The sequence below is a fragment of the Corythoichthys intestinalis genome, chromosome 3 (assembly GCF_030265065.1).
Source record: "Corythoichthys intestinalis isolate RoL2023-P3 chromosome 3, ASM3026506v1, whole genome shotgun sequence".
NCBI classification, from domain to species: domain Eukaryota; kingdom Metazoa; phylum Chordata; class Actinopteri; order Syngnathiformes; family Syngnathidae; genus Corythoichthys; species Corythoichthys intestinalis.
Genome location: NC_080397.1, coordinates 25,496,076 through 25,518,796, shown reverse-complemented (window position 1 = coordinate 25,518,796; position 22,721 = coordinate 25,496,076). Strand labels below are relative to the sequence as shown.

The 22,721-nt window shown below is 38.9% G+C and overlaps 2 protein-coding genes across 2 annotated transcripts; one reads left to right on the top strand and one right to left on the bottom strand.

The window, feature by feature from the left end:
- Positions 1-347: 347 nt before the first annotated feature.
- On the top strand, positions 348-16,210 carry rilpl2 (Rab interacting lysosomal protein-like 2). The gene is made up of 4 exons (XM_057832661.1): positions 348-959; positions 1,869-2,020; positions 2,104-2,223; positions 7,593-16,210. The coding sequence occupies exons 1-4, from the start codon at positions 681-683 to the stop codon at positions 7,612-7,614; spliced, it is 573 nt and encodes a 190-aa protein (XP_057688644.1). The 5' UTR covers positions 348-680; the 3' UTR covers positions 7,615-16,210.
- On the bottom strand, positions 13,482-22,042 carry kmt5ab (lysine methyltransferase 5Ab). Its single transcript, XM_057832659.1, has 7 exons — positions 21,907-22,042; positions 21,688-21,785; positions 20,657-20,820; positions 20,501-20,588; positions 18,713-18,772; positions 17,823-18,013; positions 13,482-14,058 (listed from the first exon to the last, which is right to left on the bottom strand). The coding sequence occupies exons 1-7, from the start codon at positions 21,914-21,916 to the stop codon at positions 13,848-13,850; spliced, it is 822 nt and encodes a 273-aa protein (XP_057688642.1). The 5' UTR covers positions 21,917-22,042; the 3' UTR covers positions 13,482-13,847.
- Positions 22,043-22,721: the final 679 nt, after the last annotated feature.

Here is a 22,721-nt window from a genome sequence, read left to right as displayed (position 1 = left end):
TTTCCCCTTCTTGTGCTTGGGGTGCCTGTGGTTTGCGCGTTTGATACTCGGTCGAAAATGCAACAATTTCAAAGTATACTCTTATTGCCTGCATTGGTATGTTAATCAAAAGGCACCGACGCAAAATGGCCGACGAGTGACTACGCTCGTCTCCTTTGCCTCATAGCGAGTTAAGTATCTAGCTTTAAATATAGAATATCTGCTTTGGCCCGCTTGAGCGACCGGGTTGCCATGGTGATCGAAGCACGCGACCCGAAAGAAGGCGGAAAATGGCATCAGGCGTCCGGTATCCTATTGGCTACTGCTTAAGAGCAGCGACTTGCGATTGGCTACAGTTTAGCCACACTTGAAAGGAATTTCACGCTTCAAAGCGACGCCAGTTCATCTACAAAGGCCGAGAAAAGTCACTCGATTCGGCCAAAGTTGCTAGAAGGAAAGCTTTTCAGTCGCGGGAGGAAGGAGGAAGAAGTAAGGGGAGGTTCTCTCCACTTTCTTGGCGGCTCACCTGAAGCTAGGTTACTCCTCCGAAGAGCCGGGCAGGGCCAGGCCGGAGGCCGGGCTAGCACTCGCCATTGGCGGACACGCGATGGGGGGAGCGCCGCTCGCTTGGAAGCAGTCACTCGCAGCCATAAAGAGCAGCGAATGAGGTCAGGCGTCGTGCTAGCTTAGTTTTCACGAGCATGGACTTGGCCGAGGAGTCGTCGCCCGCCCTGGCGTTCGAGAAGGACGCCTTCGAGCTGACGGTGGAAGACGTCTACGACATCTCCTACGTGGTCGGACGGGACTTGCTGAGGATCAGCCGAACGGGCGAGGAGGTGTCCGACCTGCAGTTTCGCATAGTCCGCGTACTGGAGATGTTCGAGACCATGGTCAACAAGTACAACTTGTCTTTGGAGGAACTGCGAATGGAGCGGGACAACCTCAAGAGTCAGCTGGACCTAATGCTCACCGAAAGCACGGTACAAAATTAAGTTTGCCCTACTTAAAAAAATAAAAATAAAAATCCAGCATTTGCTACATTCTTTACTAGCGAAAACGATACCAAAACACAGGAAATCCAGCAAGGTTCTGCAGGATTTCTTGTGTTTTGGCAGACTGACATTTTGAATTTGTGTTTTATCTCAATTTTTTTCCGGATGATTAAAAAAATAATTCGACTTTCCAATTGTTTTTTTTGTTTGTTTGTTTATTGCGAAGAAGATAAAGTGTATTTTATTATTAATACATAATACGTAATTAAGACGCCATTTTTAACATTCTTTTTCGAGCAAGTGATTATTTTTGGTCATTAAAATCAACTTAAAGAGTACTGATTATTATAATTTTGTTTTTTAATATTTTTATATCGTTAATATTACATTTAAATGAATACAATATTAATAAAAGGTAAATTCATGAAATAAAAATGAATAAAAACAGAAATATACTCTGGTTACGGCCCTAAGTAACACTGCAAAGTATTTTTCTTCCCATAGTATTTACCTCATTGCATGCCATTGACGGCGAGATACGTCCAATTCATTTATTTCATAACATTATTCATTTGCCCCTCCCAGTCAAAACGGATTCGACATCTAAAACCGTCAATGGCAGCTAATGATGCCATGTGTAAGGGTTAAAAAAAGAAAAAAATTAAATTGTGTATGTGAGTGGGATTATTAATCCTTATATTCATTTTTGAGTTCTCTTGAACACAAACATACTTCTGACCTATGTAAACTTTGACCTGATGGCCCCAAAATATAATTTCATTTTTACAAATACGTATCTCCTGCATATTTGCTAGTCATCCCTTTAGTTCGTTCTTGAATTATCCTGAGCACAAACATGTTGTGAATCTCATCTCTGGAATGTGGTTGCGACGGAAGAGAGCGACGGGAGCCAATCAGATGGTGGTGGACCTCAACGACCCCAACAGGCCTCGCTTCACCATGCATGAGCTGAAGGAGGTGCTACAGGAGAGGAACCACCTGAAGGCCCAGCTAATGGTGGCTCAGGAGGAACTGCAGCTCTACAAGAGGTGAACGCTTTATTTGCGTTGTAAAGCGGGCGCGCCCCCGTTTTATAGCGGGCCCGTCACGCGCTCACATTGTGTTTACGCAGCGGGATTCTGCCGCCGGGCCAAGCGCCCATGGTGGAAGTGGACCTGGATCAGGACCGATCGGAAAAAAACGGAGCGGCCGGCGACGCCAAAGAGGAGAAGACCACCGCCATTGGGAAATTGTAAGAATTCACCTTTACTCCACTTCTCACATTCAAGTAGGTCTGGACCATAAATCCTTTTTATGACTTAATTCCAGTTTTTTGTTATTGTCATAGAGATCTAGTAACCAGATATTATTATCATTTGACATCACTTCCTATTAGTCTGTTGATTTTTCGGCATTTTTGCCCCACCCACTCCCTGGTCATTTCGGGGTACTTCGTGTTGATTTGGGGGCATTTTTGTGTGTCCCCTTTTCATTTTTGATCTTTTCCTGTTGATTTTTGGGGCATTTTTTTGTGGCTGTTCATTTTGGGACTTTTTTTTGGGGGGGGGGGGGGGGTTACTTTGTATTAATCTTCCGTCACTTCATTGATTTCACCGCGTTTCTGGGTCGCTTCCTGTTAATTTTGTATCCCTTCTTGTTGATTTTGGGGTAGCTTGAGTCACTTCCAATTACCGTAATTTTCACACTATAAGCCGCCACCTGCCAAATGTGACAAGAAAACAGCATTTGTTCATAGATAAGCCGCACTGGACTATTAGCTGCAGCTGTCCTCAATGTATTATGGGATATTTACACCAAAAGATATTAACCGGTAACCCATTATTTGACAGCGCCATCATACGGCTCTCATAAGACCAAATGAACCACCATAAAGCTTTGAAGCAATTGGCTGCAAAGCTTTATTGCTTCAAAGTGGCTTCATTTGGCCATATTGCTCCCTTGGGGGAGACAGTCATCCTCTTGTGCCACCTGCTGTCAACACAGTTGTTGTCCAACATGCCTCCGAGCATGCTTTGCAGCGCTACAGATGTAAATAACAATCAAAATTCATGTTCTGTGCTAATTATTTCTTCAGTTACTGTTTCAGTTATTTTATTAATTGCCAGTTATGGTATTTGGTAACATTATATTTGACAGTGGCGCCTTAAGACTGTCATTAGACAATCATAACTATGACATGACACTGTCATGAGCGTAATGAATGAATGCTTATAACAGATGTCATTTAGTGTTATCCGGCAAATTGTCTCACTTTTGAATGGATGTAAAAGATCCAAACTGGTCATAAATGGCCTTAGTAACATAATTTGCCGGATGACACTTAATGACATCTGTCATAAGCATTCAGTAATGCCATGTGTCATGTCATAAATATGACCGTCTTATGGCAGTCTTATGACGCCACTGTCAAATAAAGTGTTACTAAATACCATAAAAGGCAATTAATGAAACAACTGGAACAGTAACTGTATAAATAATTGGCACAGAAAATAAATTTTGATTGGTATTCACATCTGTAGCGCTGCAATGCATGCTAGGAGGTATGTGTTGCCTATTATCCCAAATAAATCAACAAATGAGCCGCACTGGACTATAAGCCGCAGGATTCAAAATGAAGGAAAAAAGTAGCGGCATATAGTCCGAAAATTACAGTAGTCTTGGGTCAGTTGACTTACTTTGGCACTTTTTTGGGTCACTTCCTGTTAGATTTCAGTCACTTCCGTTTAGTTTTAAGCCTCTTCAGGCAACTCCATGTTGATTTTGTGGCATTTCTTGGTCACCTCCTTTTAATATGGCTCAATAACGGGTTTCTTCATATTTATCTTGAGGCGTTTTTTTTGTTTGTTTTTTTTTTGCGTCACATCCTGTTAACTCAGTCTGCCTTTGACGGAGCTAGACGTTTGTCTACTAGTGATAGTAATTTCAAAAGGATCACTGGACATCTAACATTGACAATAGCACCGAAAGAGTTAATACAAAAAATATGATTCGTAATTTACAGTTTGCATCACTTTTAATCGTCTAAAATTATAGGCGTCGGATCGTAAAAACATAGAATAGAATTGAAATCCTTAATTGTCATTGTTCAGAGAAAAACAAGATTTCACCCTAACATGCACTACATAAAACAAAAGTACAACAAGGCTACTATAAAAACACAGGTTTTAGTGAACAACAGATTTGGAATAAAGTGAATAAGTGACTAACAGCAATTGGTGATGTAGTGGTAATATAACAGAAGTTTATGACAATTTACAGTACAGAGACTAGGAGGCAGATGACAGACTTGATATGAAAGTTTGTGCCTTGATATTGATGTAACAGTGCAAAAATGGTGTAATATAACTGTGCAAATATTGTATATGCAGTACCCAGATCAAGACAGATGTCAGTAGGGGTGTGACAAAATATTGAAATGGAGATATATCGTGATACTTTGTATCCGAAAAGGTTATCGATATGCTCCTGCCAAGAATCGAGATATCGTTTTAAAAAGGTGTCAGTGTTTATTTAAAAAAAAAAAAAAAAGGGACCAACAAGTTGCTGCCAACATCTTCCACAATAATAGTGTCTCAGGTAACTCTAATGCTGCCATTGAGGGTGCCCGACGCCCAATCCATTTAGACTGGGAACGTTCGTTCATTTGAAATAGGGCTGCAGCTATCAATTAATTTAGTAGCCGATTAATCGATGAACTATTTATTTCAAATAATTGCGTAATCGGATAAGGGACATAAAAAATTAAAATACCTGAGCTGAGCCTCACATGGTATATATATATATATATATATATATATATATATATATATATATATATATTTAAAAACAGAGGATCTATGTACAACAAAAGAACAATTGGCTAACTTACATAGCAAAAGTCCGCTAGCTTAAATGCTATAAAATGCTAACGCTTTTTTACAAAGCCCTTAACAAATGGCTCAGACACATATTACCACAAAAAATGGCTAAATATACCTTTAAACTAAATTACGAATGCATTCAAAAAATCATTTGCTCAAACAAAAACTTAGCTTATGTTGGTCTTAACAGGGAGCAGATGGATTCAGCCATGTGAAATGAGGTGGACTAGAGGGCTGTGTATCCACCCAAATCAATGAAAATAAATGCAAACACTTTCAAAACAATCCATTTCAATGCCACTTTAATTAAACAAATACAGTGGGGCAAATAAGTATTTAGTCAACCACCAATTGTTCTCCTACTTGAAAAGATTAGAGAGGCCTGTAATTGTCAACATGGGTAAACCTCAACCATGAGCGACAGAATGTGGAAAAAAAAAACAGAAACTCATATTGTTTGATTTTTAAAGAATTTATTTCCAAATTAGAGTGGAAAATAAGTATTTGGTCACCTACAAACAAGCAAGATTTCTGGCTGTCAAAGAGGTCTAACTTCTACTAACGAGGTCTAACGAGGCTCCTGTATTAATGGCACCTGTTTTAACTCATTATCGGTATAAAAGACACCTGTCCACAACCTCAGTCAGTCACACTCCAAACTCCACTATGGCCAAGACCAAAGAGCTGTCGAAGGATACCAGAGACAAAATTGTAGACCTGCACCAGGCTGGGAAGACTGAATCTACAATAGGTAAAACGCTTGGTGTGAAGAAATCAACTATGGGAGCAATTATTAGAAAATGGAAGATATACAAGACCACTAATAATCTCCCTCGATCTGGGGCTCCATGCAAGATCTCACCCTGTGGCGTCAAAATGATAACAAGAACGGTGAGCAAAAATTCCACAACCACCTAGTGAATGGGACCACAGTAACAAAGGCTACTATCAGTAACACAATGGACTCAAATCCTGCACTGCCAGACGTGTCCCCCTGCTGAAGCCAGTACACGTCCAGGCCCATCTGCGGTTCGCTAGAGAGCATTTGGATGATCCAGAAGAGGACTGGGAAAATGTGTTATGGTCAGATGAAACCAAAATAGAACTTTTGGTAGAATTACAGGTTCTCGTGTTTGGAGGAGGAAGAATACTGAATTGCATCCGAAGAACACCATACCCACTGTGAAGCATGGGGGTGGAAACATCATGCTTTGGGGCTGTTTTTCTGCAAAGGGACCAGGATGACTGATCTGTGGAAAGGAAAGCATGAATGGGGCCATGTATCGGGAGATTTTGAGTGAAAATCTCCTTCCATCAGCAAGGGCATTGAAGATGAGACGTGGCTGGGTCTTTCAGCATGACAATGATCCCAAATACACAGCCAGGGCAACAAAGGAGTGGCTTCGTAAGAAGCATTTCAAGGTCCTGGAGTGGCCTAGCCAGTCTCCAGATCTCAACCCCATAGAAAATCTGTGGAGGGAGTTGAAAGTCCGTGTTGCTCAACGACAGCCCCAAAACATCACTGCTCTAGAGGAGATCTGCATGGAGGAATGGGCCAAAATACCAGCAACAGTGTGTGAAAAGCTTGTGAAGAGTTACAGAAAACGTTTGGCCTCCGTTATTGCCAACAAAGGGTACATAACAAAGTATTGAGATGAACTTTTGGTATTGACCAAATACTTATTTTCCACCATGATTTGCAAATAAATTCTTTAAAAATAAAACAATGTGATTTTCTGTTTGTTTTTTTCCCCATGGTTGTGGTTTACCCATGTTGACAATTACAGGTGTCTCTAATATTTTCAAGTGAGAGAACTAGCACAATTAGTGGTTGACTAAATACTTATTTGCCACACTGTACTTGAAGCTGCAAAATTTAATTTGAATCTTTTTTTCTAATCGAATACTTGAGTTAATCTATATCTTTGCAGCACAAATTTGACACTAGAGCGTTCGCAGTCATTCCGTCCGATTTTTCGGGGCATTTACAGGTCGCTTGCTGTTCATTTACAGGTCATTTCCTGTTGAGTTTGAGTCACTACCTAATCATTTGGGTGATTTCCAGGTCACGTCCTGTTCTGTAACTCAAAATAAACAGGAAGTGACACATAAAATACCCCCAAATCAACAGGAAGTAACTGAAAATCAACTGGTAAATGTTCTTAAATGGCCCAAAATGACCTCATTGCCTGGCATTGGCTGCCAATAATGGCCATAGACGTTCAATCCGTTTGAAGTGGGAGGGATGGAATCGAATGAACGAATGTTCATTCGCTGCCACCCTCCCAGTTCAAATGGATTGGACGTCTACGAGTGATAAACTCATTCCAATTCTCAGCAGACGCTTGTTTTTCTGTTTATTAGTTCTTTGTAGAATATCCTAGAATGATTTGACATTTCAGTGCATACTTGTATTGAGTATGGTGAGAGCTCTTAGAAAGAAACTTGTCTCTGACTAGTATGACCCTCTAGCACCTGCCAGAGAGATATTGAGTAGAAGGGGAAAAAATGCATTATGGTGAAATGGCAGGGAATGAGTTAAGCAAAGGGATGAGATGTTGTGACTGAAGCAGGTTGAAATGTAGCACATGACTGAGTCGGTGCGCTCATCCCCAGCCTAATAACGTTCTTGTGACCGACCCTATTATGTTGACTCACTCCTGAGCGCCGCCCGACTGGCTGCACTTTTGCCTTCCCGCTTCCCACACTCACTTGTTTGTTTCTCCCCCGCCCTCGCCAGGTTTTCGTTCCGACGGAAATGAGACGAGACGAAGAACGGCGCCGAAGAAGCCGCGTCGGTCGGCAAGTCGTTTTTATACTCTAGTGCTTTGTTAACACGCTGCCTTTGATTTTTTTATGGATTACAAAAGAGTCAGAGTAGGTACACTTGGAAAAAGACTGCTCTGTTAAAAAAATGTGATGGTTATTTGAAATACACAAATGAAATCATCTCATTTCCAACTAGAAAAGGCCCTTTTTGGATAAATTGAATGGGGATGCTTTGCTTTTCTGGTCGGTCATTTCGTGTTCATTTTTGGGCATTCCCGGATCACTTCCTGTACGTTTTTGGTCACTTACTGTTGATTTCAGGTCTCTTTTGGTACATTTTTATGGCATTCCCAGGTCACTTCCTGTATATTCTGGGTCACTTCCTATTAAATTTGGGGCACTTATGGGTTGATTCCTAATGATTGTGAGGCATTTGCTGTTGATTTGAGGACATTTATCACACTGCAAAAACACACCTCCTTAAAATGTCTTAAATTTAGGGCTGTCAAACGATTAAAATTTTTAATCGAGTTAATTACAGCTTAAAAATTAATTAATTGTAATTAATCGCAATTAATCGCAATTCAAACCATCTATAAAATATGCCATATTTTTCTGTAAATTATATATATATTCTGTAAAATAATTTGTTGGAATGGAAAGATAAGACACAAGATGGATATATACATTTAACATACGGTACATAAGGACTGTAGTGGGCATTTCACTCTACTGTCATTTAAATCTGTCTCTGCTGTCCTCACTCCGAAGCGTTTACTTTTTCCAAAGCTAGACAGCTAGTGAACGACGCCTTAATAATCAGACTTCTTCCTTTTTCATCTGATTTATTAATTAAATGGCCTCAAACCATTGTCCTCTTTAGACCGTAGTGAAACTACAAAAAAAAAGTACACAAGCATTGCATTAGCAAACACATTAGCTTAGCACGCTATACAGGTTCATTACACATAAACAAAAAGCGTCTCATACAAAAAATATAACATTTCGCTTACTTACATAATATGTACATTCTTTACAACAACCATACTTACGGACAAATCTTGTCCAAGGATCATATAAGCACAACATTACAACGTAGGCGTCAGCCCGAGACGTCGTGCAGCCATATTGAACTGGCAAGAAAGCAATAAACCATGTCGCAAAGCGACCACAAGAGTTCGCTGTTAGACAGCACAAAAAACCTTGCTGTAAACTTACCAAAAGGCAGAATACTGTCTGAGCGGGACATGTGCGTTAATTGCGTCAAATATTTTAACGTGATTAATTAAAAAAATTAATTACCGCGCGTTAACGCGATAATTTTGACAGCCCTACTTAAATTCCCTTTTTTTTTCAGTGTAAATCTACTAGAAATACCGTAATTTCTGGACTATAAGGCGCACCTGACTATAAGCCGCCAGCCACCAAATTTGACATGAAAACGGCATTTGTTCATAGATAAGCCGCACTGGACTATAAGCCGCAGCTGTCCTCATTGTATTATGGGATATTTACACCAAAGGATATTAACTGGTAACACTTCATATGACAATTGCATCATAAGACTGTCATGAAACCAAATGAACCACCATTAAGCTTTGAACCAATTTGGTGCAAAGCCTTATTGTTTTAAAAATCTTCATTTGGCTATCACTGCTCCCTTGGGGGAGACAGTCAACCTCTGCTGCCCCCTGCTGTCAACACTGTTGTCATCCAACATTCCTCCTAGCATGCATTGCGGCGCTACAGATGTAAAAACAATCAAAATTCATGTTCTGTTCTAATGATTTCTTCATTTACTGTTCCAGTTGTTTCATTAATTGCTAGTTATGGCATTTGGTAACATTTTCTTGGATGGTGATGTCATAATACTGTCATAATTATTACATGACACTGTCATAGGTATTATTGAATGCTTATAATAGATGTCGGTTAGTGTCATCCAGCAAATTATCTCAGTTTTGAATGGACGTAAAAGATCTGAGCTGGACATAAATGAAGTTAGTGACATAATATGCAACATGACACATTTTGACATCTGTCATAATAATTCAGTAATGCCCATGATAGTGTCATGTCATAATTATGACGTTCTTATGACAGTCTTATGATGCCGCTTTCAAACAAAGTGTTACCTATTAACCCAAATAAATCATCAAATAAACCCCACTGCACTATAGACCCTACTCACCAACGTCACAGAATGACGCGTCGCTGTATCCGGCCGCCATATTGTCCGTCTTTGTTTATCCGTATTCTCAATGGTTTCAATTTGTCGTGCAATTTATAGTGCAATTCATGGAAGCCCCGGTACTTTCAGAGCTGTAAACTCATTGGATGCGTTGCATAAAAGGCGTTATGTGGAAAAGCTTCAGTCTATCCATTCGCCAGATCCATATTTGATGCCTAAATCGATATTTTTCGACCCTCTGTCTTCGCCGTCTCTGCCTGACATCTGCTACCCTGATATCTAGAACTATCTTTTCCACAGAAACTCAGCCTATTCTCACGAAACTTTGAAAAACATTAAGAGCAGCATTCTAAGCATCATTACCCCGTGCGATGGCCGACGCTTCAAGGATAGGTAGATATTGGACTATTTCTTCAATAAAACACGCAACAACTGTGTCTGCCTCATTTGCAAAGAGACAGTCGCTGTTTTCAAAGAGTTCGATGTGACGCCATAATGATATTACCGAACAAGACACGCTGACATGTACGACAACATTACAGGGAAGATATGCAGCGAGAAATTATAGCAACTTGAAGCTAGTTTAATTTCACAGCAGCAGTATTTCGCAAGAGCCCGAGTGTTGAAAGAGAACGCCACAAAGACGAGACTGTTGAAATTATGAATTAAAAAAAAATAATAAAGCAAATGTGACACACAGAAGGGCTTGCTAAAATTTGTTTAAATATATTGTTCTATGTAAATCAGCCAAGGTAGCCCCCCGCATTTTTACCACACCAAATCTGGCCCCCTTTGCAAAAGGTTTGGACACACCTGTTTCACTGATGATCCGTAGACGAGGCCAGCTTCTTTCACTTGGTACCAGCTAAATATTATTCAAAATGTAATGATGGTGGAAGAAATAAGCATCTTGAATCTGAAACTGTATGTTGTCGGCGATTAGCCTCGCAATGATCTTAATTGTGGTTGTCAGCCCAAAACCCTCTAAATATATATTAAAAGCATCTTACCAGATATAAAATGACTACTACATAATCTGTGGTAATCGTTTGGAGCCCAGTTTTCTCGTCAAATTGCAGCAGTCCATCTCGCTCTCCTCTCCGGGTCTCTCGGAATACGGTAGAACTTCAAGTCTCTCCGTCTATCTTCTCTGTTATTGCAACCAACCGCCACACACGCCTTCACCATTTTGATTATTAATGTTAACGAGCAGAAAAACACGCCATAATAGGAGGAATTTACGTAGCGGTAATGCGTCAACACGACGAGTAGACTGACAACATGGCGCGGAGGCGTGGTTGTGACGTCATGTGAGTAGGGTCTATAAACCGCAGGATTAAAAATGAGGGGAAAAAAGTAGCGGTTTATAGTCCAAAAATTAGGGTAAGTGAAATTATCTGCCATTGCCTCAAGTAAATTTTACTAAGATTTCTTGAAATAAGATAGCTAGCGGAAAATAAGCTTGACTTATTTTAAGCAAAAAATGAGTACTGTAATTTTCACACTATAAGGAGCCACCCACCCAAATGGACACGAAAACGACGTTTGTTCATAGATAAGCTGCACTGGACTATAAGCCGCAGCTGTCCTCACTGCATTATGGGATATTTACACCAAAAGATATTAACCAGAAACACTTTGACAGCGGCATCATACGACTATCATAAGACCAGATGAACCACCTTTGCTGCCAATTGGTTCAAAGCTTCATTCATAAACTTCATAATGTATTGACGGGACACGGGGTGCAGGGCTGATAAATAGGGGGCCTGCATTGTTGGCGAGGTCGTCAAAGCTCAGACAAAGAGCTTTTTTTTCTCTATGAAAAGTCTTGTTAAAAAAATGCTTAAATCCCTGAACTCCTCATAGATATGGACGTAAAACAGTCATGATTCTTGGTTAAAATATAAAAAAAGTGCAGTCAGCATATATTTTACGTAAATATTCCGAAGCACAATGCTAGTCTGTTAGTGAATGTAGCTAGCGGGCCGCCTTATGTAAACAGCATTTCTGGTGAAAATTCTTGTGAATAAATGCTTAAATCCCAGAATTGTTTATAGGTATGGATGTAAAACAAGTTCGATTCTTGGTTAAAACAAAAAAAAATACGTGCAGTTAGCATCTATTTTACGTAAATTTGTCGAATCACAATGCTAGTCTGTTAGTAAATGTAGCTAGCGGCCGCCTTATGTAAACACAGCTTTTCTGGTGAAAATTCTTGTGAATAAATGAGTTAATCCCCAAATTCTTTATAGATATGGATGTAAAACTTGGTTTAAAAAAAAAAAATAAAAAAAAAACGTAATTATTTTACGTAAATATGGCCAACTATGATGGCAATGCAGTAGCGGTTTTTCTCCCTTTGATTTTTTCCCGTTTCAAAATGCGTGGTTTGAGAAAATATAATTAACTTGAATCCTCGAACAAATCACTCCTGAGACAACCCTTCCTGTTTGTATGCGGTACAGCTTTTGTAGTTTTTCAACAGAAATCCGGCGTTAGATCGCTGCGTGCGTGTTTGTGAATAGCTCCTCTTGATGTGGGCGGCCCCCTACTTGAAGGCGAGCCGCAGTGCATGACCAATCTGACCCGTCAATACCATTATGAAGTCGATAATTTATTGCTTCAAGAAGATTCATTTGGTCATCACTGCTCCCTTGGTGGAGACAGTCAATTTCTTCTGCCACTTGCTGTCAACACTGTTGTTGTCCAACATGCCTCCTAGCATGCGTTGCAGCTTTACAGATGTAAATAACAATCAAAACTCATGTCCTGTGCTGATTATTTTCTCCAGTTGTTTCATTAATTGCTAGTTATGGTATTTGGTAACACTTTATTTGACAGTGGCGGCATAAGACAATCATAATTATGACATGACACTGTAATGAGCAATAATGAATGCTTATAACAGGTGTCATTTAGTGTTATTCGGTTAATTATTTCACGTTTAAATGGATGTAAATGATCCGAGCTGGACATAAATGGAGGTAGTTACATAATTTTCTGAATGACACTTAATGACATCTGTCATAAGAATTCAGTAATGGCCATCATATTGCCATGTCATAATTGTGATGGTCTTAATGACGCTACTGTCAAATAGTGTTACCTATTAACCCAAATAAATCAACAAATAAGCCGCACTGGACTATTAGGCGCAGGATTTAAAATGAAGGAAAAAAGTAGCAGTTTACAGTCCAAAAATTATGGTATATTTAATCTAGTAGTCTGACACATTAATCTGTTGTCTTAAACACCCAAAACATGATGGAAAAAATCATTTGACTAGATTTAAGAAAATCTGATTAAGACATTATAAATTTGCAGTGCAGTCCCTTGCTTTTGTCATGGGCCAAATCTGAATTTTTAAGGAATTTAAAAGTTACTCCCTGTTGATTTGGGGCCACTTTTTGTTGATTTGCCGTGTTTCCTGTTTATTTGGGGGCATCAGATCACATCCTGTTTTTTTGGGATCACTTATTCTGGGGCAAATATAGGGCATTTTCTGTTGATTTGGGAGGATTCACAGAAAAGTTTATTTAGGGTCACTTCTTGTTTTTGGTGTATATCTATGTAGCTTTGTTATTCTTGTGTTGACTTTTTCAATAGTAAATGTTTTAATCGTGTGTTTTGCCAAGTATCCCCACAAAAAGTCACTAAATTGTTTAAAAAAAAAAAAAAGTCCTTTCATAAAAATTCCATGATATGTTTATTGTGTCTAAAACCACTGTTCAATGAAAAAAATGTTTACAAAATAATTTAGGCTACATAAGGATCATTTCAGCAAGATAAAATTCCATTTTCTGCTTTCCTACACAAGTGCCTTGTATGACCAGGAAAGACTGCTTGATACGATTCCATCACGTAACTAATGAAGTATCCATTTGTTTTTACTGCTTTGTTTGTAAACTAGGATATGAGCACTTTCTTTTAACATTTGTTGTCATATAAAACCTCATTTATATCACAAAAGTAGCTTAAAAAGAGTGATTAAAAAAAGTCAAAAGTCCAATGTCTTTTTTTGGGGGGGGGGGATCACTGTTTGAGCCAGGGGTGAGCCAAGATTGCCTCCTTGCTGCGGTCACCATAGTCGTAGAGCAGCTCCTCGTCCGCCGCGATGTCCCTGGACGCCACCAAGATGAGGTGAGGCCGTCCGTCCACAGCATGCAGCCTGGTCTGGCAGTTGCCCGCCTTGCTGTGGTTGATCAACCGACCCAGCCGTCCTGTCTCCTCCGTGGCGTCCACGCTGACAGACGGGACAAATAAAAGCAAAGTCTCCATCTTGATAACTAATCACTTTCAAGGCATAACGGCGTAGAATGGAAATCAGCAGAGTGACAACTTTCATCGATATGTTTCCGCCAAGATTTTTTTTTTTTTTTTTTTTAAACCGGAACAACAGGTTTCTACCAACATCTTTCACTAGAATAGTGTATATGTTAACTCATTGGCTGTAATTGGCAGTGCTAAACAGCCAATTCAATTCTGACTGGAAGGGGCGAATGAACATGTGTCACTTGTTCATTTTGAGTCATTCCCAAGTCCCTCATTCATTTCTGGACATTCCAGGCTCACTTCCTGTTTACTGACAAAAACTCAACAGGAAGTGACATATAGATGCCCCAAATAAACAGGAAGTAACACAGAAGTGCTCCCAAAATCAACATGGAATGACCTGAAATCCCTCAAAATTAAGTCATTCTGACTGGAAGGGGGTGAATGAATGTGGATAATTTTGAGGGCATTCACAGGTCACATCCTGTTCATTTTCAGTCACTTCCTACTCATTTTGGGACAATCCCTGGTCACTTTTCAAAACAAACAGGATGTGGCTATGAATCAATAGGAAGTGACCTCCCACTTTAAATGGATTGGACGTCACGCCCTGTCGATAGCAGCCGCTGACTTAATAAATACCCAGAAGACCAAAATGGTCTATTTTACATTAAGAGAAAAAATATATACATTATTAAAGACAAATTCCATTAATGGGCAGATGAAGAGTTCGTCGGATTTCGGTGTAAACTGACTAAACTTTTGACGAGTTCGTCGAAACGACTGTCATTTCTAACGTGCAACTGTGAGAAGAATTTGCGTTTTTTTTTAGCACTCTGTCAATACTGCCTTCCCAAACCCGGAAGTGTGACGTCATTTACAGAAGGCAACAGAACACATGGCAGACTTTATCCATAGCAGCACCAGCGATGTTATTTCCAGCAAAAGTAGCCATTTAGGATCGCTTTTTTTGTGACGTTTGTGACGAGGGCTCCCAGGAAAGATTACATGTTTGAACCTAAGGTGTCAGAAGACAACGATTTACTCAGTACAGCAGATGGCATTGACTCAGATTTGCGGCTTGACACTTCACTAAAGGGAGAGAGGTAAGCCTATGTTTAGCATCGTGATTTCTCGCTAAACCTTTCTTTTCCCAGTCATTCTATGATATAATTTTCAGTAATTGCAAAAACAGATGAGTAGTTAATATCGATCTAGTAATAAATGTATCAAATTCACTTGAATGAATGACCTGTCAGCTGTCCTATCTACTTGTGACAGGCCAGCAACAAGAACGACAACAACAAAAAACGGGTCGCACCTCAACAAACAAGCAGTAGGATTGCCCTCCTATATCAACAGAATTTCATCAAGTTTTAGAATTAGAAAAGACAGTAAGGTACCAGTACTTAAGTCTTTGAAAAACCAAGGTTTTATTCTCGCTTTTCAAAACCATCGCCGCTGAAATGTTGAAAACAAAGAAGCGATTGAGGAACCGTGGAGAAGTTGTTCCACTTGACTCTCACTAAAGATGTCCAAATCCTTGCAGAAGGTTTTTTGGGCCACTGATAGTCTCGAGCCTTCGTGTGATCAAGTCATTGCTACGCCTCGAGACAGCATGATGAACCTTGTGAGTAAAACACAGAAAATCTTTGCAATATATGGTGTATTAGAGTGCTGGCCAGGCCTTCTGTAAATTACGTCACCAGGTGGCGGCTAGCAGCGAAGCGCGTACCTCGTTGCTAAGGTGTTGCTATGGCAGTAACTTAAAAACTACATGGTCAATTCAAATGTTTTTTTTTGTGTAATATGAGTTTTGACACAGCGAGTGATGCATTCAATACAATTTAAACGGGTGAAACGCACAAGAATCTTCATCTGCCCTTTAAAAAGGAGGCAAGTCAAGGATTTAAAAGAGTCACTGTGTAATGTCGCTTTTTACTATCTTTTTTCTGAAACGGGTAGAAAAAGTTGAATTAATGGGCGCCTCCATTAGGATTAGTAATTGAAAGGGGGGGGAACTAAACCAAATGATCTTTTTATTTATATATATAGGGCTGTCAAAATGATGGCGTTAACGGGCGTTAATTAATTTTTTAAATTAATCATGTTAAAATATTTGACGCAATTAACGCACTCCCCCCGCTCAGACAGATTTAAATGACAGTACTAGAGCTGTCCCAACTAGTCGACATAGTCGACGTCATCGATGACGTAAATCCGTCGACGAGCACAACATCCCGTCGACGGTTAATGAAGGGTTAAAAAAATATATGCGTGGAAAGTTAGAATGTCGGATGCTCTGTTTGCAAGCGGGGAAAGCGGCACAAAGCCAAAAAAAAGCGCACCAGAGTGTCCAAAACATTGCCTTATTTCAAAGAAACAAAGGAGAGTACACTCTTATGTCCTGTCTCTTCAATGCCAAGCTTGGCTGCACGTTGGCCGTGAATAAAAACCTCAAGCGCCTTCACGCAGTTTGTAATTTTTTTTTTTTTTTCATTTTTTGTACACCAGAGGGTGCTGTCGCCTTACTAAATAATAATGTTTCATTGACAATGGGCCTATAAGTGCTATTACTATTGTTCTTAATGCTAATTGAAAGGTTTATTTCATGTTATGGTTTATTTTATGGTATAGAAAATTATATAAGGTTAAAAGGTCATAAATATATACAGTATATACAGTGATTGCACTCAAGGGAGAGATTGTCAATGATAAGGTAATAAATTAAGGTAAATGCAATTCATATAGGCAATTCATTGATATATAAATAAGGTTTAAAAGGAAAAAGGTGAAAAGTTTTTGTTAATTTCTAATTATGTTGCTTTATTTGTGTGCACCGTAGCTCTTACAGTGTGTTTACATCAAGGATGGAATAAAAGTTGTAAACCATCAGTTTAAGAGACCATCTTTTCAATCGGGAGGCTACACTAGTTAATTCTATCAGCATTTGAACTCATTGTTTATTTGTGATTTATTATTGTTATTTACGTGTTTATTTGTACTTTAATAAATAAATTGAGTGTTCCAATATGTTTTTTGTGAATTGATAAGCGTCAACAAAAATTTCATTGCTAAATTAGTAAAAAAAAAAAAAATTTAATTATTAGATTAGTCGACTAATCGTAAAAATAGTCGGCTGACTAATCGGGAGAAAATTAGTCGTTTGGGACAGCCCTAGACAGTACAGTGAACTGCTTGTTAATTGTGTTTTATGGAGTTTTGCCGCCCTCTGCTGGCGCTTGGGTGCGACTGATTTTATAGGCTTCAGCACCCATGAGCATTGTGTAAGTAATTATTGACATCGACAATGGCGGGCTACTAAGTTTATTTTTTGATTGAAAATTTTACAAATTTTATGAAAACGAAAACATTAAGAGGGGTTTTAATATAAAATTTCTATAACTTGTTCTAATATTTTTCTTTTAAGAACTACAAGGCTTTCTATCCATTAATCGCTTTAACAGAATGTTAATAATGTTAATGCCATCTTGTTGATTTATTGTTATAATAACAAATAGTCCTTATGTACTGTATTTTGAATGTATATATCCATCTTGTGTCTTATCTTTCCATTCCAACAATAATTTACAGAAAAATATGGCATATTTTATAGATGGTTTGAATTGCGATTAATTGCGCTTAATTAATTTTTAAGCTGTAATTAACTCGATTAAAAATTTTAATCGTTTGACAGCCCTATTTATTTATTTTAAAAAGCGTTGCATAACTCACCAATAGGCCTTTCCTCGGTAGCGGAAGTAGTACATGTAGCAACCTGTGGCAGGGTCGCGGGCATAACCGGCCTCCCGCCGCTTGGCTTGGGCTGGCTCCAGCAGCTCACCATGGTACTCCACCAAAAAGTCGCCCTTGCGGAAGGCCTGCCGGGCAAAGACGCCGCGTCCTTTGCCGTCCGTCGTCCGCACCTAAAAGAAAACAGAGGGCACGTATCGAGAAGTTAGACTTGCTGGCCATCTTAAAGCAGTGGACTTCTCAGATGGGCGGCTGCTGTGAATATAAAGAGTCAGTTTCTGTAGTATAATACTCTTAACTTAGTGAAATCTTGATGCGTTTTCAAACAATCCCTTCACAAAAAATTGTATCCAAGTGTACTATGAGAACAAGTACCGGTAGTCCTCGGGTTACAATTGAGTTCCGTTCCTACACTGCCGACGTAACCCAAATTTCCACATAAATTGGAATTAAACCCTAAATCTCAAAATAACTATCCAAAACCACGTATTACATGTCCTAGTCAAAACGTTGGAGCTAAGTCCTAGCTAGACAGCGAGCTAAGCTCCGAAATTACGATGTCAGACGTCCGTGTGGTTTGCTGACTTTATTCAGCTGCTCATGACATCAGCATTTGCAGAATGTAACTAAAATAAAACTGAAATTAAATCTGTTTCATCTTCAATAACTGCAATTCAAATTTGCGTTTATAACTAGCTGCTGATAAAGCTATGACAATACACAAAAACGATTAGCCCCAAGTATTCGAAAACAATTGAAAACGCAGAATGACTCGTACAAAAGATGTTATATACAGGTGTTGCCTGACGCAAGATGGCCAACAAGTGATAATAGCTACATGTGGTACTGTACTGTATGCTTAGGTTACAGACCTGTAGTCCTTCTTCCACACCATTCTTTATCAGCTCGTCCAAGTGTTTGTGCTCCTCATTCTGAAAAACATTTTACGTATGTGACCGATCGCACGATACTCTTTGACTGCCATTGACGGTGGTAGACCTCCAATCCATTTGAACTGGGAGGGACTGGCAGCGAAGGAACAAATGTTCACAGGGATAAAATGATTTCATGCTGTCACAAGGGGAAGGAAACGTGGCTGCCATCTTAAAGTCAATAAAAAGTGAAAATGGTGAAAAAAAGTAAATGTTGAAATATTGAACTGCATTGGGAAAATGGAAATTATTTATTATGGCACGTTTATTTAATGAATTCTTTCAATTTGATTCTGTGGAGGACCCCCAAAATTAAAATTAAATAATGGACTAAATAAAATCTGAACATTTTTAATGAGTCATGTCATTATTCATTTAAATGTGGATCCATTTAATGGTAAATGGAGGACTAAAAAATTAACTGAAATGAATTAACTCTAACTAATAACCAATAAATAAAATGAATTCATTCACCTGTGTATTCTTTAGAGGTGGGAATCTTGGGGCACCTAACAATTCGATTACGAATCAATTCAGAGGCTACGATTCGATTATAAATCGATTATTGAAGCACCCTCCAGCTTTGAGCTGCTTTTTATGTTTCGTACATTAGTTACAAAAATTGTACAAAAATCCTCTCAGGCTGAAATAAACTATAAATATTAAGGTGACAGTTCAAAACTGTAAATAAAATACTCATGTTCCCATTCCGTATCAGCAGCTTTAAACTGCATTCCATTAATTTAATGTTGTGAATCATCTGTTAAAGTTGTCATGATTTTGCTGATTTAGGAGTATTTTAGATAAAAAAGTTCATTACCGGTAGGTTCGCTACAACAGCCTTTCAGAGAAGTCTACTGCTTTAAGATGGCTGCTGTTTACTAATGCCAGCAAGTCTGTCATTTCGCATCTAGTTCTCCATACATGTGCTAACACCGCTGAGTCAGTCATTTCGCACCTAGTTCTATAAACATGTAATATCTACTGTAGCATTATGTGGCCGTAGTTTGTAGGACCGTGGGCATTGTTTGAAGCGGTTGTCGGCTGCAGTCAGTTATTATTGTTTTTTTTTTATCTAGCGGCATAAGTTATCGGTCCGTTCCTCATTGTGTCCCGAAGACCGCGCTGACGGTGTTTTAGTTACGCTTTATCTAGCATTTTTCAATAATCGGAATTTGCATTTTTGTGAATCGTTCTCGAATCTTCTGCGACCAAATCGTGAATAATCTAAGAATCGGAAATTTCACACGCCTCTAGTATTCATTGTATAATTTTTATTAATAAAAACAGAAATGAGTATTGAAATGGGAAAATTTATGATGACACATTACTTAATTAACATTAACATTAAATACGCTATTTATTTGCGTATTTATTTTGTCACTTCCTTTCTACAGAGAACCAAAATCTCTGCTTGACCACTAAGCACTGTTTTACAAGTATTTCCCAAAAAAACACTTTCCTTTAATGTCTATGGAATTATGGCCATTTCATGAATAATTGAAGTGCAAATCGTACATTGTGCACCTTTATTTATTGATTTATTCATTCATTCACTTTCCATAATTTTAGCAAATCTGGTCTGTGAGGATATAAAAAAATTCAAAAACAAATGTAGATGTTTGAGAAAGAATTATCTATCATTTGAATGGTTTCTTCCACATCTCTTGTGGTCAATGGCAGCAAATGAGCAGTGACAAAAAAAAAAAAAAAGGATGGTGAACTCGCCTTCAACTCTCCTGTAGTTTTCCTGTTACTTTTCCTGATTGGGTAGAAGTCTGTCAGCTTCTTATTTTGGGAAGCGTTCTCCTCTGCCCTGCGGAGAAAGAGCAGAAGGTGACGACAGACGCAGACACACATTGCATCGGTTGCTTCCTAACGCACTTTTTCCCTTTGCGACGATTCCTAGTTGAGGGTTTGGGCACATTTGCACTCCCAGCTGCTTCCTTTTGCCGAGGCAGATCCTTTCCCTCCTGAAGGAGCATGTCGCTCAAGGTCCGGGTTGCTTGCTTTGGAACGGCGTTCGCAATAGCTTTTCTGTTGCAATCCTGAGGCAAAGAAAATGCATGCTATTATTACATTTTTTTAGCCCCTACAGGGCCCTCATTTAACTCATTGGTGGTGACCAGTGTGTATTTGTTTATATTCATTTTTGTTAAATTTAGTTGATTCATATTGTATTAACTTCATATGTATTACAATGAAACAAAATACAATCATTATTAATAATTTTAAAAATTGCGATTTTAAACGACCTAAAATAGACACTTAAGTGTCTACTTTTGAATAACTGTCCACTGTCCATAAAATGGTTAAAAGGACCTAAGAAATGGTGAGCATGTCAAAAAACGAAAATAACTGCACTAATATCATTTTACATATATAAAACAGATTTGTGACTGCCTTTTAACATTTCATAGCTTTTTAATCTAAAACAATGCACCCGGGAACGCACACTTTTATCCCTCCAATTTTGGTTTATTGTGAAGTTCACAACCAGAATTGATGATCATGCCAAGCTTTCTAGTACTGCTAGGTAGCGCATGTTGACGGAACAGTCACATGGCAACAAGAGAATAAAAAAACCCTATGGATAGCATGTTCGCAGACTGCAAAAATCAGCAGCTGATTCTGGAAGTAACGTCATATGTTTGGAGAAGAAAGGAAGACTAGGATCTACTTTCATTATCAAGCCTTTTTTGTCTCTTTTTTTTTTTAAGTGATTTGTGTCAAAAATATTTTAAAGACACTTTGAAGCATTTTATAGCACCTTTAACGCTTTAAATGTTTGTTTAATCTTAGTAGCTGTCGTCTTTACGGCGTTTGTTTTCATTTACTAGCCAACTGTACATCCGGGTAACTCAAATCAATGAATACCGGTACCGAAGTGGAACAACTTTTAGTCGCAAACAAACCTCTTCGCTAGTCACAGGCCGGTTTTCTTTGGCCTCTTCGGAAGTGACTACGGTAGAGTTCTCGGTTATTTTCTCAGTCGTTTCAGCTCGTTTTTTCCCTGTAAACACACAAAGCGGCACTGTTTTGACTCTCATCCCAGTCGGGTAACTAACGGCTTCTTATCAGCCGGGCTAGCTGAATCGCTAACGTCACCTATCAAAGTAAAAGACAAATGTTACCTTTCGCCATGTTACTTTGACGAATACATGCCAACGCGAGCCAAAAATTGGTGAAACTAATCTATTCCTGGCACAAATAAACTGATCGTGGGAACGTGGTGGCGTTTAAAAAGTCAACGGCGTCTCCTATTGGTCAGAGGGCTTCAAATAGGTGGAGTCGTATGCCTGATCGCCGTTCTCTCATTGGCCGCGTTTCAAGCTCCGGCCAAAATAAGGCTAGATGTCTAAAAGTGCAGTAGGGGCGGCCATCTTGCATCGGGGGACGGTTTGTAGCGGATGTAAGGTAAGTGATGTTCTCCACTAAAATACTTTTGGAATAAAACAGAAAGCCTTTAATTTCATTGTACGCTGTACAACGGTATTTAACTCCTTGACGGATTTAAAAATACTGGTTACAAGTTAGTTTGCGTCATCTCTGACGTTTACTGTTGCAATTTATAGCTATTTTACCATACACGCCCATTTGATGTACAGATTCTACACGTTAAGTTATAAAATGGCAGACGAGTGATGACACTCGTCCCATTTGACTCACAGCAATAATTAGACATCTGGTTACATTTATACGATATCTTTGTTGATTTAGAACTGTTATCAAATACCAACTAATATGAACAAAGTATTTAAAAATCAGATGTAAAATGTTATACATTTTTCCCCCGCAAATGAAATAACCTACCTGTACTTTGTCGATATACTCTTGCCAAGAGTCGATGTATTGTTTTAGAAAGGTGTCACGGTTTAAAAAAATAAAATAAAAGTAACCAAGATGTTGCTAACAAAATCTTCCACTACTAAGTATAGTGTCTCTGTTA